The sequence below is a fragment of the Rana temporaria genome, chromosome 11 (genome assembly GCF_905171775.1).
Source record: "Rana temporaria chromosome 11, aRanTem1.1, whole genome shotgun sequence".
NCBI lineage: Eukaryota > Metazoa > Chordata > Amphibia > Anura > Ranidae > Rana > Rana temporaria.
The window spans coordinates 4,338,527-4,352,272 of record NC_053499.1 but is presented as its reverse complement, the minus strand read 5'-3'; the positions used below and the strand labels follow the sequence as shown (position 1 = coordinate 4,352,272).

Genomic DNA, 13,746 nt, shown 5'->3' with positions numbered 1-13,746 from the left:
TCGTGCCTTTCTGCGTCCGTCCGGCCAATCCGGCGGGTTATCTTTCAATCCCTTCTTTTTTTTGCGATAGTCATCTCCATCCTACCGGATCGCAACGAGCCTCTCGCTTAATCTTCAGATCGGGCGTAATAGAAAACCGCTGAATTCCTTACAAGGAAGATCGGCAGATAAAGGAGATATTATTATTATTACACAGGATTTGTATTATGTAAATATTTCTCTGTAAAAGTTTCTTCCTGGGGATACAAGAAAAGCAGGAAATGATTGTGTTACATTGTTGCAATCGTATCTGGTTGTTTTCGGTAGATATGGGTGAATGGGTCAGTGGGGTTCAAGCTTCGCAGAATTGTTGGGAGCGTGTGATGCTGCAAAACATTTCTAAGCTGCTGTATTTTTTTCTTAATTTTTAAATAGATCTAAACCACAAAACACAAATATAGGCCTAGATTCACGTAAGGCGGCTTTACATTGTGCGGGCGTAGCGTATCTTATTTACGCTACGCCACCGCTACTTAGAGAGGCAAGTGCTGTATACACAAAGCACTTGGGGCCAGATTCACAAATGAGATACGACGGCGTTTCTCCTGATACGCCGTCGTATCTCTGTTTCTATCTATGCGACGGATTCATAGAATCAGTTACGCATAGATATCCCTAAGATCCGACAGGTGTAATTGTTTTACACTGTCGGATCTTACTATGCAGTACTGCGGCCGCCGCTGGGGGGAGTTTGCGTCGTAAACCAGTGTCGGGTATGCAAATTAGGAGTTACGGCGGATCCACGGCGGATTTTCGCATTCGCTACGTCGCGGCTAGTCTAGTTTCCCGTCGCAAAATTAGTCGTTTTTTTTGGTGCCCTAACTTTAGTCAGCAAGCGTATTGCTGTCTAAAGTATGGCCGTCGTTCCCGCGTCGAAATTCAAAATTTAACGTCGTTTGCGTAAGCCGTCCGGGAATACGGAAGTACGCTACGCGCGTCGCCGTTCAAAAAAATGACGTCACGGCGCGCAAAGCACGGCGGGAGTTAAGAAACGGAGCATGCGCAGTAGGTCCGGCGCGGGAGCGCGCCTAATTTAAATGGCACACACCCATTTAAATTGGCCCGCCTTGCGCCGGAGGCCGCCGGCGTAGTTTTCATCGCAAGTGCTTGGTGAATCAGGCACTTGCGATGAAAAATTGCGGCGGTGTAATGTATCTAGGATACGTTACGCCGCCACGATTCTACGTGAATCTGGCCCTTGCTTCCTAAGTTACGGCGGTGTATCGTAAATCGTCCGGTGTAAGCGCGCGTAATTCAAAGTAGGCAGGTCGTGGGCGTGTTGTATTTAAATTAAGCGTGACCCCATGCAGATGCAGGGCCGAACGTACGGCCCATGCGCGCGCATGCTCAGTATCACGTCGTATTTACGCCCAAAGATACGGCGGCTCAATGCCTGTGACGTGAACATAACCTACGCACAGCCCCATTCACGTACGACTTACGTAAACGACGTAAAAAGATACGCTTGTTCCGACGTCCATACCTTGCATGGGCTGCGCCACCTAGAGACCTGCTTTATCTTTACGCCGGCGTATGTCTTACGTAAACGGCGTAACTAATTGCGACGGCCGTATGTACGTTCGTAAAATCGGCGTATCTTGCTCATTTACATATTCGACGCGGAAATCAACGGAAGCGCCACCTAGCGGCCAGCGTAAATATGCACCCCAAGATACGACGACGTAGGAGACTTACGCCGCTCGTATCTTGGCCAAATCTATGCGCAACTGATTCTATGAATCAGGCGCATAGATACGACGGCGGCCATTCGGACTTATGACGGCGTATCTGGAGATACGCCGTCTTAAGTCTTTGAGAATCTGGGCCATAATATGTAACATACAGTATGTAAAGAACTGCAAACTACAGTAGCTGCGTTTGATGGCACAGTGGCGGCAATTTATGGGTACAGTGGCTGCGTTTGATGGCACAGTGGCAGCAATTTATGGGTACAGTGGCTGCGTTTGATGGCACAGTGGTGGCAATTTATGGGTACAGTGGCTGCGTTTGATGGCACAGTGGCGGCAATTTATAGGTACAGTGGCTGCGTTTGATGGCACAGTGGCAGCAATTTATGGGTTCAGTGGCTGCGTTTGATGGCACAGTGGAGGCAATTTATGGGTTCAGTGGCTGCGTTTGATGGCACAGTGGTGGCAATTTATGGGTACAGTGGCTGCGTTTGATGGCACAGTGGCGGCAATTTATGGGTACAGTGGCTGCGTTTGATGGCACAGTGGCAGCAATTTATGGGTACAGTGGCTGCGTTTGATGGCACAGTGGAGGCAATTTATGGGTACAGTGGCAGCAATTGATGGGTACAGTGGCAGCAATTTATGGGTACAGTGGCTGCTTTTGATGGCACACTGGCAGCAATTGATGGGTACAGTGGCAGCAATTTATGGGAACAGGGGCTGCGTTTGATGGCACAGTGGCTGCAATTTATGGGCACAGTAGCTGGGTTTGGCACAGTAGCTGCGCTTGATGGGCACAGTGGCGGCAATTGATGCTTTTTTTATTTGTTTGCGCCCCCCCAAAAAAATTTGATCACCAGCCGCCACTGATATTCTGCATGAAAATGTTCCTATTTGGAGTCCCATTTACATAATAGAAGCTCCCTGTGGAGTCCTGTGGGAATGGGAGACACATGGGGCTAGATTCACAAAGGGCGTCCTAACTTTGCGGCGGCGTAGCGTATCGTGTTTACACTACGCCGCCGTAAGTTAGCGAGGCAAGTACATGATTCGCATAGTACTTGCCTGCTAAGTTACGGCGGCGTAGCCTAAAGCGGGCGGGCGTAAGGGCGCCTAATCCAAAATAGGCTGAGGGGGGCGTGTTTAATGTCAATTTGGTTTGACCTGACGGGATTGACTTTTTTTGGAACGGCCCATGCGCCGTCCGCCTACATATCCCAGTGTGCATTGCGGCAACGTACGCCGCACGGGCCTATTGGTTTCGACGTGGGCGTAAATGACGTAAATCCCTATTCACGGACAACTTGCGCAAACGACGTAAAATTTTCGAATTTCGAAGCGGGAACGGCGGCCATACTTAACATTACTGTTCCAGCTATTTGATGGAATATCTTTAGGCCTGATAATGCGTTACGTAAACGGCGTATCTGTACTGCGTCGGCCAGGGCGTACGTTCGTGAATAGGCGTTATCTAGTGATTTACATATTCTACGCCGACCGCAATGGAAGCGCCACCTAGCGGCCAGCCTAATTATTGCACCCTAAGATAGGACGGCGCAAGCCGTCGTATCTTAGATAGGTTTAAGTGTACCTCTGTTTGAGAATACACTTAAACTTAGGTCGGCGCAGATTCCGAGTTAGGTCGGCGTATCTACTGATACGCCGGCCTAACTCTTGCTGAATCTAGCCCATTTTCTCTCCCTGGTGTGTGAGATTATTCCTCGGATCTCATCGGTCTCTGGAAGACAACAGGGGAACATGTCAGGTTTCATTTCAGGAAAGCGTCTGGGGAGAGGTGAGAAATGCGCAGTGACAGCGGTCAGATGATTGTCCGGGATGACAATCAGATTCCGCCTAATAACATTCATTTACCGTCTGGAATGGAATCGCGTGGATGTGGCGTCTCGTGTCTTCCCGGGGCTGCCTGAGACTAATTCATCCTGAATGTTCCTGCAATGGAGGCGCTTCCCTTCCCGCCACAGGTCACAAAGCATGTCGCTGCCAGACATGTGCGCTTCATTTCGTTCCGAATTAAAACTGACACATTTTAGTTTTTTTCGGAAATTCGGATGTATCCGAATTTCCGAATTACAATAGTACCGAATTTAAAAGAATCCGAAATAACGAAAACAAAAATTCAGACAAGTCCCGCTACAAATCGAAGGGAGAGCGAAGATTTGCCGTCCAAGGACCGCGGCTCTGGAACGCTCTGCCAACGAACATCCGCATGGAAGAAAACCTTCGGGCTTTCCGGAAAAAACTCAAGACTCATCTCTTCTGAAGGATCAGGACGACACCGGATGGAATAAGCGCCTTGAGGCGATTTAGTTCGCATTTGTAGCGCGATACAAGTTATTCACTCACTCAATCGTTTTCGATTTCGAATCGTTTTCTAAATTCAAATAGCTTTCCAATTTCCTAACAGAACAAAATAAAATAGTAAATAAAATAATAATATTATTGCGTCCATTGACACCAATGTTGGGGGTTGTTATTGCGTCCATTGACACCAATGTTGAGGGTTGTTATTGCGTCCATTGACACCAATGTTGGGGGTTTTTATTGCGTTCATCGACACCAATGTTGGGGGTTATTATTGCGTCCACTGACACCAATGTTGGGGGTTGTTATTGCGTCCATTGACACCAATGTTGGGGGTTGTTATTGCGTCCATTGACACCAATGTTGGGGGTTGTTATTGCGTCCATTGACACCAATGTTGGGGGTTTTTATTGTGTTCATGGACACCAATGTTGGGGGTTGTTATTGCGTCCACTGACACCAATGTTGGGGGTTGTTATTGCGTCCATTGACACCAATGTTGGGGGTTGTTATTGCGTCCATTGACACCAATGTTGGGGGTTGTTATTGTGCCTGCTGACACCAATGTTGGGGGTTGTTATTGCGTCCACTGACACCAATGTTGGGGGTTGTTATTGCGTCCATTGACACCAATGTTGGGGGTTGTTATTGCGTCCATTGACACCAATGTTGGGGGTTGTTATTGCGTCCATTGACACCAATGTTGGGGGTTGTTATTGCGTCCATTGACACCAATGTTGGGGGTTGTTATTGCGTCCATTGACACCAATGTTGGGGGTTGTTATTGCGTCCATTGACACCAATATTGGGGGTTGTTATTGTGCCTGCTGACACCAATGTTGGGGGTTGTTATTGCGTCCATCGACACCAATGTTGGGGGTTGTTATTGCGTCCATTGACACCAATGTTGGGTGTTGTTGTACTTCTTAGGCCCCGTACACACGACTGGATCTATCCACTTGAATCGGGACCAGCGGATTGATCCGGTGGTCTGTACAGACTCACCGGATCAATCCGTCCGCTCCCCTCCCTCACATACGTCGTAATGATTCGACGCATGCGTGGAAGTACTTACCTTCCAGCGGCGCGCCGTCGCGACACGTCACCGCGGATGAATTCCGCGCGGATTTTGATCCGATGGTGAGTACAAGCCATCGGATCCAAATCCGGAGGAGGAATCTGGAAGTCGCCTCTGATTGCAGCAAATCCTTAATGAATTCCGCTGTGATTTCGGAAAAACGATGCTGAATCAAATTGTATTCCCTGTAGATGGAACCCTACGGCTGGATCTGCCGCCACTCTGGTTCCTTCGCCGTGTCCTGGCGCAGTTTTCACCACCTGAGCCGTTTCCCAGGGTTTTTTTTTTCGCGGCGGTAGCGTCGTGGTCACAGCTGTGCAGTGAATTTGCGTTTTTTTTTTTTTTTGCCGGGGCGAGGCGGTAAAATGTGACAGGCCGCATAGAAGCTTGTGAGCAGTAAGTTCGCCCGACACTTTGATGGATGCCGGCGACATTTGTGCCCGCGCGCCTCGGGGAAATCACTTGTAAATTATTGGCTAACAAAGACCGTCTGTACGACTCCGACTCTTGGCCGAGGGGTTGTGCAAAAAAATGAAACACGTCCTGGAAGAAGCAGATAAACAATTTAAATTCTGCGGACGGGGAATTTGCGAGGTTGCGCGGCGGCCCCGGGAACGTCATGCTGTATTCCTAACAAGAGCGCCGCAAAGTGGAAATCAAAAAAGGCTTTCGTTTCATTATTTGCCCTTTTACTTTTATTATTTGATATTATTCAGAGTTAAAAGACTTTTTCTTTTGTTGAATATGGCAGCCCCCGGTCACATGATCGGTGCCGGGAAGCGGCGTCCTTAACAACAGATGAGTCATCGGCTGTCAACGGGTTTCCCCGCAGACAGCTAAATAAAAAATATTGCTGGTAAAAAAAAAAGATAAAAATAACGTGGGGTCCCCCGAAAATCCACACCAAACCTTCCCCCCTCCTTAACCATACCAGGCCACATGCCCTCAACATAGGGGGGGGGGGTGCTTTGGGAGCAGGGGGGCTCTACCCATACCCATTCACTAAAAAAAGTGTCAAAAAGTAATAAAAACACTGAGACAGTTTTTTGGGGCGGAGCTGCAGCAGGTTCTATACATGCTACAGATGTGCTATTTTTTTTTTTAAATAGCGTTTTTTTTGTTTGTTTTTTGCTGCAGCAGGTTCTATACATGCTACAGATGTGCCATTTTTTTCTCTCTTTTTTTTAAAATAGAGTTTTTTTTTCCGAAATTTAATTTTTGCTGCAGCAGGTTCTATACATGCTACAGATGTGCAATTTTTTCTTTCTTTTTATTAAATAGCGTTTTTTTTTATTTCATTTTTGATGCAGCAGGTTCTATACATGCTACAGATGTGCCATTTTTCTCTCTCTTTTTTTTTTAACCTCTTGACCACTGGGCACTTAAATCCCCTTCCTAATCAAATCAATTTTCAGCTTTCGGTGCTCTCACAATTTGAATGACAATTACTCAGTCATACAACATTGTGCCCATCTGAAATTTGTGTCCTTTTTTTCCCACAAATAGAGCTTTCTTTTGATGGTATTTGATCACCTCTGGGTTTTTTATTTTTTGCGCTATAAAAGAAAAAACACTGAAAATTCTGTAAAAAAAAAAAAAATCTTGTTTCTGTCATATTAGCAGATATTGCGGGGTATTGCGGAGTATTGGGGGTATTGCAGAGTATTGGGGGGTTATTGCAGAGTATGGGGGGGTTATCGTAGAGTATGGGGGGGTTATCGTAGAGTATGGGGGGGTTATCGCAGAGTATGGGGGGGTTATTGCAGAGTATTGCTGGTGTTGCAGAGTATTGCACAGGGAGGGATGGATGGCTGGATCTGTGACTGCAATTGTCACAGATCCAGCCACAGCAGCTACTGCTGCTCACATTGTACCGATCAGTACAGAGAGGAGAGGGAGGAACCAGCGTCATCACATGACGCCGGTATGTTTACCAGCGGCAATTTACCGCGATCTGTGATGTGCCGGGTCTTCTAGACCTGGCGCTCACAGATGATTCCGGGAGCGCGCCCCAGGGGGCGCGCGAGAGGAGGATTCTGGGAGGACAATCCAGGGACGTCCTCCCAGAATAACTCCACCGCGCTATAGACGTGTTTTGTCTATAGCGCGGTGGTAAAGAGGTTAAATAGCGTTTTTTTTTTGTTTTGTTTTTAGAAATTTCATTTTTGCTTCAGCAGGTTCTATACATGCTACAAATGCACTACTTTACAGGCAGACTAAGGGGACCCCCCAGGCACTATATTTAAAGGAATTTTTCATTCTTATTGTTACACTTTAAGCATCACTAAAATCACTGCTCCTGAAAAAAAAAACAATTGGTTAAAAACTTTTTTTCGCATTGATACATGTCCCCCAGGGCAGGATTTGGACCCCCACACCCTTTTTATGGCCAATAACTTGCATATAAGCCTTCAAAATGGACAGTTTTGACTTTTTTTCTGTTCGGCCCGTCTCTAATAGTAAAGCCCTGTACACACGGCCGCAATCCCGTCAGGGAAAAAAACGTTGGTTTTCCTGACGGGATTCCTGGCAAGCTTGCCTTGCAAAGCCGTGCATACAGACGGCCATTCAAAAGAACCACCGGGTTTATCTTGGACAGGTATGCATACAGACGACCGGTTTTCTTGGCAGGAAACACTCTGCCGGGAATCCCAATGGGATAATATAGAGAGCAGGTTCTCTATTACACACGGCCGGGGTTCCCGGCCAAATGCTCTCGGTCATGTGTACAAGGCTTTAGACTAATGCCCGGTACACACGATCGTTTTTTCCCGGCGGGATAAACTCTGACGGAATTCGGCTCAAGCTGTCTTGCATACACACGGACACACCAAATTCTGACCGTCAAAAACCCCGTTGATGTACAACACTATGACGAGTCTAGAAAAATTAAGTTCAATGCTTCGGAGCATGCGTCGAATTGTTTCCGAGCATGCGTGTTTTCTTTCTCCGTTGAAATTCCATCCAGACGAACGGAATTTCCGATAGAATTTATTTTACGTCGGAAAAAAAATTGAACATGTTCTTTTTCTAAGTCCGTCGGAAATTTCCGACAGAGAAAGTCGGGGCATACACACGGTCGGAATATCCGATGAAAAAATTCCGTCTGACTTTTTCCACCGAAAATTCCGACCGCGTGTACGCGGCATTAGGCTTTTCCACTTTAATGGTTGGTCCTGGATGAGCGGAAATGGCTTAGGTCTTTTACAGTCTGGCACTGTTTGCAGGTAGCACATGCATTACTGCCCGTAACGCATGTGCTGCCTGCACAATATGGCATTGGTGGCATGGCATGGGTGGCACTGTCTGCAGCACAATATGGCATTGGCGGCATGGCATGGGTGGCACTGTCTGCAGCACAATATTGTATTGGAGGCATGGGTGGCACTGTCTGCAGGTAGCACATGCGTTACTGCTCATAACACATGTGCTGCCTGCAGCGACAGTGCCACTCATGCCACCAACACCGTAATGTGCTGCAGACAGTGCCACCCAATGCTGCCAATGCCGTAATGTGCTGCAGACAGTGCCACCCAATGCCGCCAATGCCATATTGTGCTGCAGACAGTGCCACCCATGCCGCCAATGCCATATTGTGCTGCAGACAGTGCCACCCAATGCCGTCAGTGCCATATTGTGCTGCAGACAGTGCCACCCATGCCGCCAATGGCATAATGCCATAGGCAGCAGCTCTGCAGGCAAAACATACATTTGGCATTGGCAGCATGGATGAGAAAAATAATTATCACTTGTAGACAAACCTGCACTTTGTTTCCAGACAGTGTCTGGGGAGGGGGCAGGGGGCAGGGCCAGGGGTGCGGCTGAAGGAGGGACCAGGGGCGGAGCTGTAGGGGGCCCCTTTAGGTAGGCTGTACGGGGCCCCATGATTTCTATCAGCGGCCCTGTTTACAAAGGTCATAACTGATGGGTGTCACCTTTCAACCAGGGCTTGTTTTTCATGGGAAAGATGAGGGAACACAGTTCTGGTAGCTCCAGCAATTAATGTATGTAATGGCAAGGCGTGCCGGGGTGTGTACCAATGTAGCTATATTTGTCTATCCGTATCTCTGGGTCTATCCACCCGTCACTCCGCCTGTCTCTTTATGCGTTGAAATGGAAAAACATACGACCCCCCCTCCTTCCTTCTTCTTGTAGAATCTCTTGTTTCTTGTTTCTTATCCGTCCTTCAAGAGTTATGAGTTCCCCTCCTGAGAGCAGATGGCTTCGTCTTAGCGAGCGTTCCATCCTCCCACCTTTGGCGCACTTTCCTGCCTCGCTTTTTCCCGTACTGGCCGGTCCGGCGCGCTGACTCATCCTCCTTCTTCTCTCTTGTCTTGCAGCTTCTTTGAACTGGAGAGCAGCGGCTTGAGGGATGAAATCAGATACCACTACAGATATAATGGAAAGTCGAGGACGGAAACTTTCCCCTACCGTCTGGCGGATGGACAGTGGCACAAAGTGGCTTTGACGGTCAGCGCCTCGCACATCCTTCTTCACGTCGACTGCAACAAGTAAGTTCTGCTCGGCGGTGTTGTGGGTTTAAGGTGTAGATTGTTTTTTTTTTTTTGGACTAATTTGTGTTTCAAAAATTACAGATTGACTAACCCAGCCAAGGTTCCATGGAACCCCGAGGTTCCCCCAGAGGTTGCTAAAGGTTCCTTGAGCAATTCATGCCTTTACTGTATCAGATCAGGCAGTGATTGCGATTGGTTGCCAGAGGTTACAGCATATCATTACGGCTCACTGACTGGTTGCTAGAGGTTACAGCACAAATTATGGCGCACTGATTCGTTGCTAGAGGTTACAGCACATGATAACTTCTTTTTGATTGGTTGCTAGAGATTACTGTACAGTAATACTGCTCACTGATTGGTTGCTAGAGGTTACTGCACATCATTACGGCTCACTGACTGGTTGCTAGAGGTTACAGCACACATTACAGCTCACTGATTCGTTGCTAGAGGTTACAGCACATGATTTCCTCTTGTTGATTGTTTGCAAGAGATTACTGTACAGTAATACTGCTCGCTGATTGGTTGCTAGAGGTTACAGCACACATTACGGCTCACTGATTAGTTGCTAGAGGTTCCTCCAGAGGTTGCTAAGGGTTCCTTGAGCAATTAATGCCTTTACTGTATCAGATCAGGCAGTGATTGCGATTGGTTGCCAGAGGTTACAGCATATCATTACGGCTCACTGACTGGTTGCTAGAGGTTACAGCACACATTACGGCTCACTGATTTGTTGCTAGAGGTTACAGCACATAACTTATTTTTGATTGGTTGCTAGAGATTACTGTACAGTAATACTGCTCACTGATTGGTTGCTAGAGGTTACTGCACATCATTACTGCTCACTGATTGGTAGCTAGAGGTTACAGCACACATTACAGCTCACTGATTAGTTGCTAGAGGTTACAGCACACATTACGGCTCACTGATTCGGTCCCTTGTGTTGGCAACTTCTCTGAAGCTTGCTTTTGCCTCCATCCAAAATGAAGTTAATGTTTTTGTTGAAAACACGATTTGTAAAGCGTTTTGTAGACGTCGCGCCTGGGGCGGTGCTCAGCCTGGTGTCAGATGTTTGCGGGAGGAACAGCAAAGTCAAACATTCCCGGCGCACTTGGCTCCGAGCTTTTCAGGGAATACGATTGAATTATCGGCGCGAACGTCCTTCCTAATGGGGAGCCGCCATGCTGAGCTCGTCCGGGAAGGGAACTCGCCCGCCGCGTCCTTTCAGGTGATTTTCAAAACTGCAGATAATAAACCTTAAAAAACAGAGAAGAAAGGGATTTTTATAAAGCGAGGAGGTTGTACGGCGCAGTGAAGGCTGGAAAATAAAATAAAACCTCTGGCTGCGTTCCGACGGGGGCCGCATCTTCGGCTATAACCCTTATGTGTCCTCCTTTAAAAGGAGAAATAAAACACAAAAAAAGATACAATGTATAAAAATGGCACAAAAAAGATACAATGTATAAAAATGGCACAAAAAAGATACAGGCCCGGATTCACGCAGAACCGCGGATCTTTGTGCGGGCGTAACGTATCCTATTTACGTTACGCCTCTGCAACTTTGACAGGCAAGTGCCGTATTCTCAAACCAAAGTTGCGGCGGCGTAGCGTAAATAGGCCGGCGTAAGCCCGCCTAATTCAAATGTGGAAGATGTGGGCGTGTGTTATGTAAATGTTATGTGACCCCCACGTAAATGACGCTTTTTACGAACGGCGCATGCGCCGTCCGTGAAAGTATCCCAGTGCGCATGCTCCAAATTAACACGCAAGAAGCCAATGCTCTCGACGTGAACGTAAATGAGGCACAGCCCTATTCGCGAACGACTTACGCAAACGACGTAAAACGTGAAAAACTTGACGCTGTTCCGACGTCCATACTTAACATTGGTACGCCTCATCTGCGCCTCATATAGCAGGGGTAACTTTACGCCGGGAAAAGCCTAACGTAAACGGCGTATCTGTACTGCGTCGGCCGGGCGTACGCTCGTGAATAGGCGTATCTAGCTGATTTACATATTTCTAGGCGTAAATCAGCGTACACGCCCCTGTGCCTCACTGTGCCCATGTCCATGCCTCACTGTGTCCATGACTAGACTGACGTTTAACATGGGAGTCTATGGAAGGGGTGCCCGGCTTTGAAAAATGGGTGCTCCTCAGCCGTAGGTCCCCCAGACAACAAGCTTTGCACACTTGTAGAGAAGAAATGGGGCTACATGTGTGCCAAGTCCCGGGTCTAGAGGAAAATTATTAATTTAATCCATTTTGGCATAAGTCTGTAACATAACAAAATGTGGAGAAAGTGAAGCGCTGTGAATACTTTCCGGACGCGCTGTAGCCCTCGTACCTGCCTTCTATTTGGTAGATTATTGTTCATTTTCTGTCTCAGAGACACAACAGCAAGTGAGAGAAACCCTCTTGTCTTCGGGAACAGTGGTCCCCATTGGCTGATTTCCCTGCACTATGACACGCGGAGGAGGCGGAGAGGGATGAGTTCTGTTACAGGGAATGGGTTTGATACATATAAAGAAAAGAAAACAAATCTTTTATTATTTGAAAAAAGCCGTCGTCTATAATTTCCCCGCATTTCTGTAGCCACTTTATGTATAAATAATGCTTGGGGGAGATTGTAGAAATCTTCTGCTTTTGTTACTTAGTGGCGTTTCACGTGTTGAGTGTTTCTTTCTTCTGTGCTAAAGAGCTACAAAGTGTTCTATGAGCTGGTCTCCGGGGAATTGGAATTGTGTTTTACTTCTCGGCTCTTCTAAATGCTCTGACTTCGCCACGTACTCCGCCGCGTACTCCCCCCGCGTACTCCGCCGCATACTCCGCCGCGCACTCCGCTACGTACTCCGCCACGTACTCAGCCGTCTACTCCCCCCGCGTACTCCGCCGTGTACTCCCCCCGCGTATTCCACCGCATACTCCGCCGCGCACTCCGCTACGTACTCCGCCAGGTACTCCGCTACGTACTCCGCCACGTACTCCGCCGTGTACTCCCCCCGCGTACTCCGCCGCGTACTCCGCCACGTACTCCGCCGCGTACTCCGCCATGTACTCCACCGCATATTTTGCCACGTACTCCGCCGCGTACTCCGCCGTGTACTTCGCCGAGTACTCCGCCGTGTACTCCCCCCGCGTACTCCGCCGCGTACTCCGCCACGTACTCCGCCGCGTACTCCGCCATGTACTCCACCGCATATTTTGCCACGTACTCCGCCGCGTACTCCGCCGTGTACTTCGCCGAGTACTCCGCCGTGTACTCTGCTGTGTACTACGCCACGTACTCCGCCACACACTCCGCCGTGTACTCCGCCACGTAGTCCGCCACGCACTCCTCCGCGTACTCCGCCGCGTACTCCGCCACGTACTCCGCCACGTACTCCGCCACGCACTCCTCCGCGTACTCCGCTACGTACTCCGCCTCGTACTCCGCCACGTACTCCGCCACGTACTCCGCCACGTATTCCGCCGCGTACTTCGCTGCGTACTCCACCACGTACTCCACCACGTAGTCTGCCGTGTACTCCGCTGCCTATTCCGCCGCGTACTCCGCCACATACTCAGCCACGCACTCCGCCGCGTACTCCACCAGTAGTAGTTGACCTTTTTTACATTGAAGAAACTAGAAGCTGGCTCTATTTTACAAGCTCCTTGCATCCATTATAATAATAATAATAATAAAAATATATAATTATAAAAATATAATAATAATAATAATAATAATAATAATAATAATAATAAAAATAATATATAATTATACAAATATAATAATAATAATAATAATAATAATAATAATAATAATAATAATAAAATATAATTATAATAATATAATATAATACTAATAATAATAATTATTATAATAAGAATAATAATTATTATTATTATTATTATTATTATTATTATTATTATTATTATTATTATATTATATTTGTATAATTATATATTATTATAATTATTATTATTATTATTATTATTAATATAATTAAAATAATATAATATAATAATAATAATAATCATAGTAGAAGTGTAACCTACCCAAAGTCTACACATATCTGAGATGATCAAAATGTAAAAAAAAATGAGATTATAAATAGAGATTATTATG

The 13,746-nt window shown here is 47.1% G+C and overlaps 1 protein-coding gene across 1 annotated transcript in view; it reads left to right on the top strand.

Annotated features, from left to right (window-relative positions):
* NELL1 (neural EGFL like 1) overlaps window positions 1–13,746 on the top strand; it is a 1,277,601-nt gene that overhangs the window by 445,272 nt on the left and 818,583 nt on the right. Inside the window, 1 exon segment of the mRNA XM_040327905.1 lies at window positions 9,471–9,641. Within this exon segment, the coding sequence (XP_040183839.1) occupies window positions 9,471–9,641 (171 nt within the window).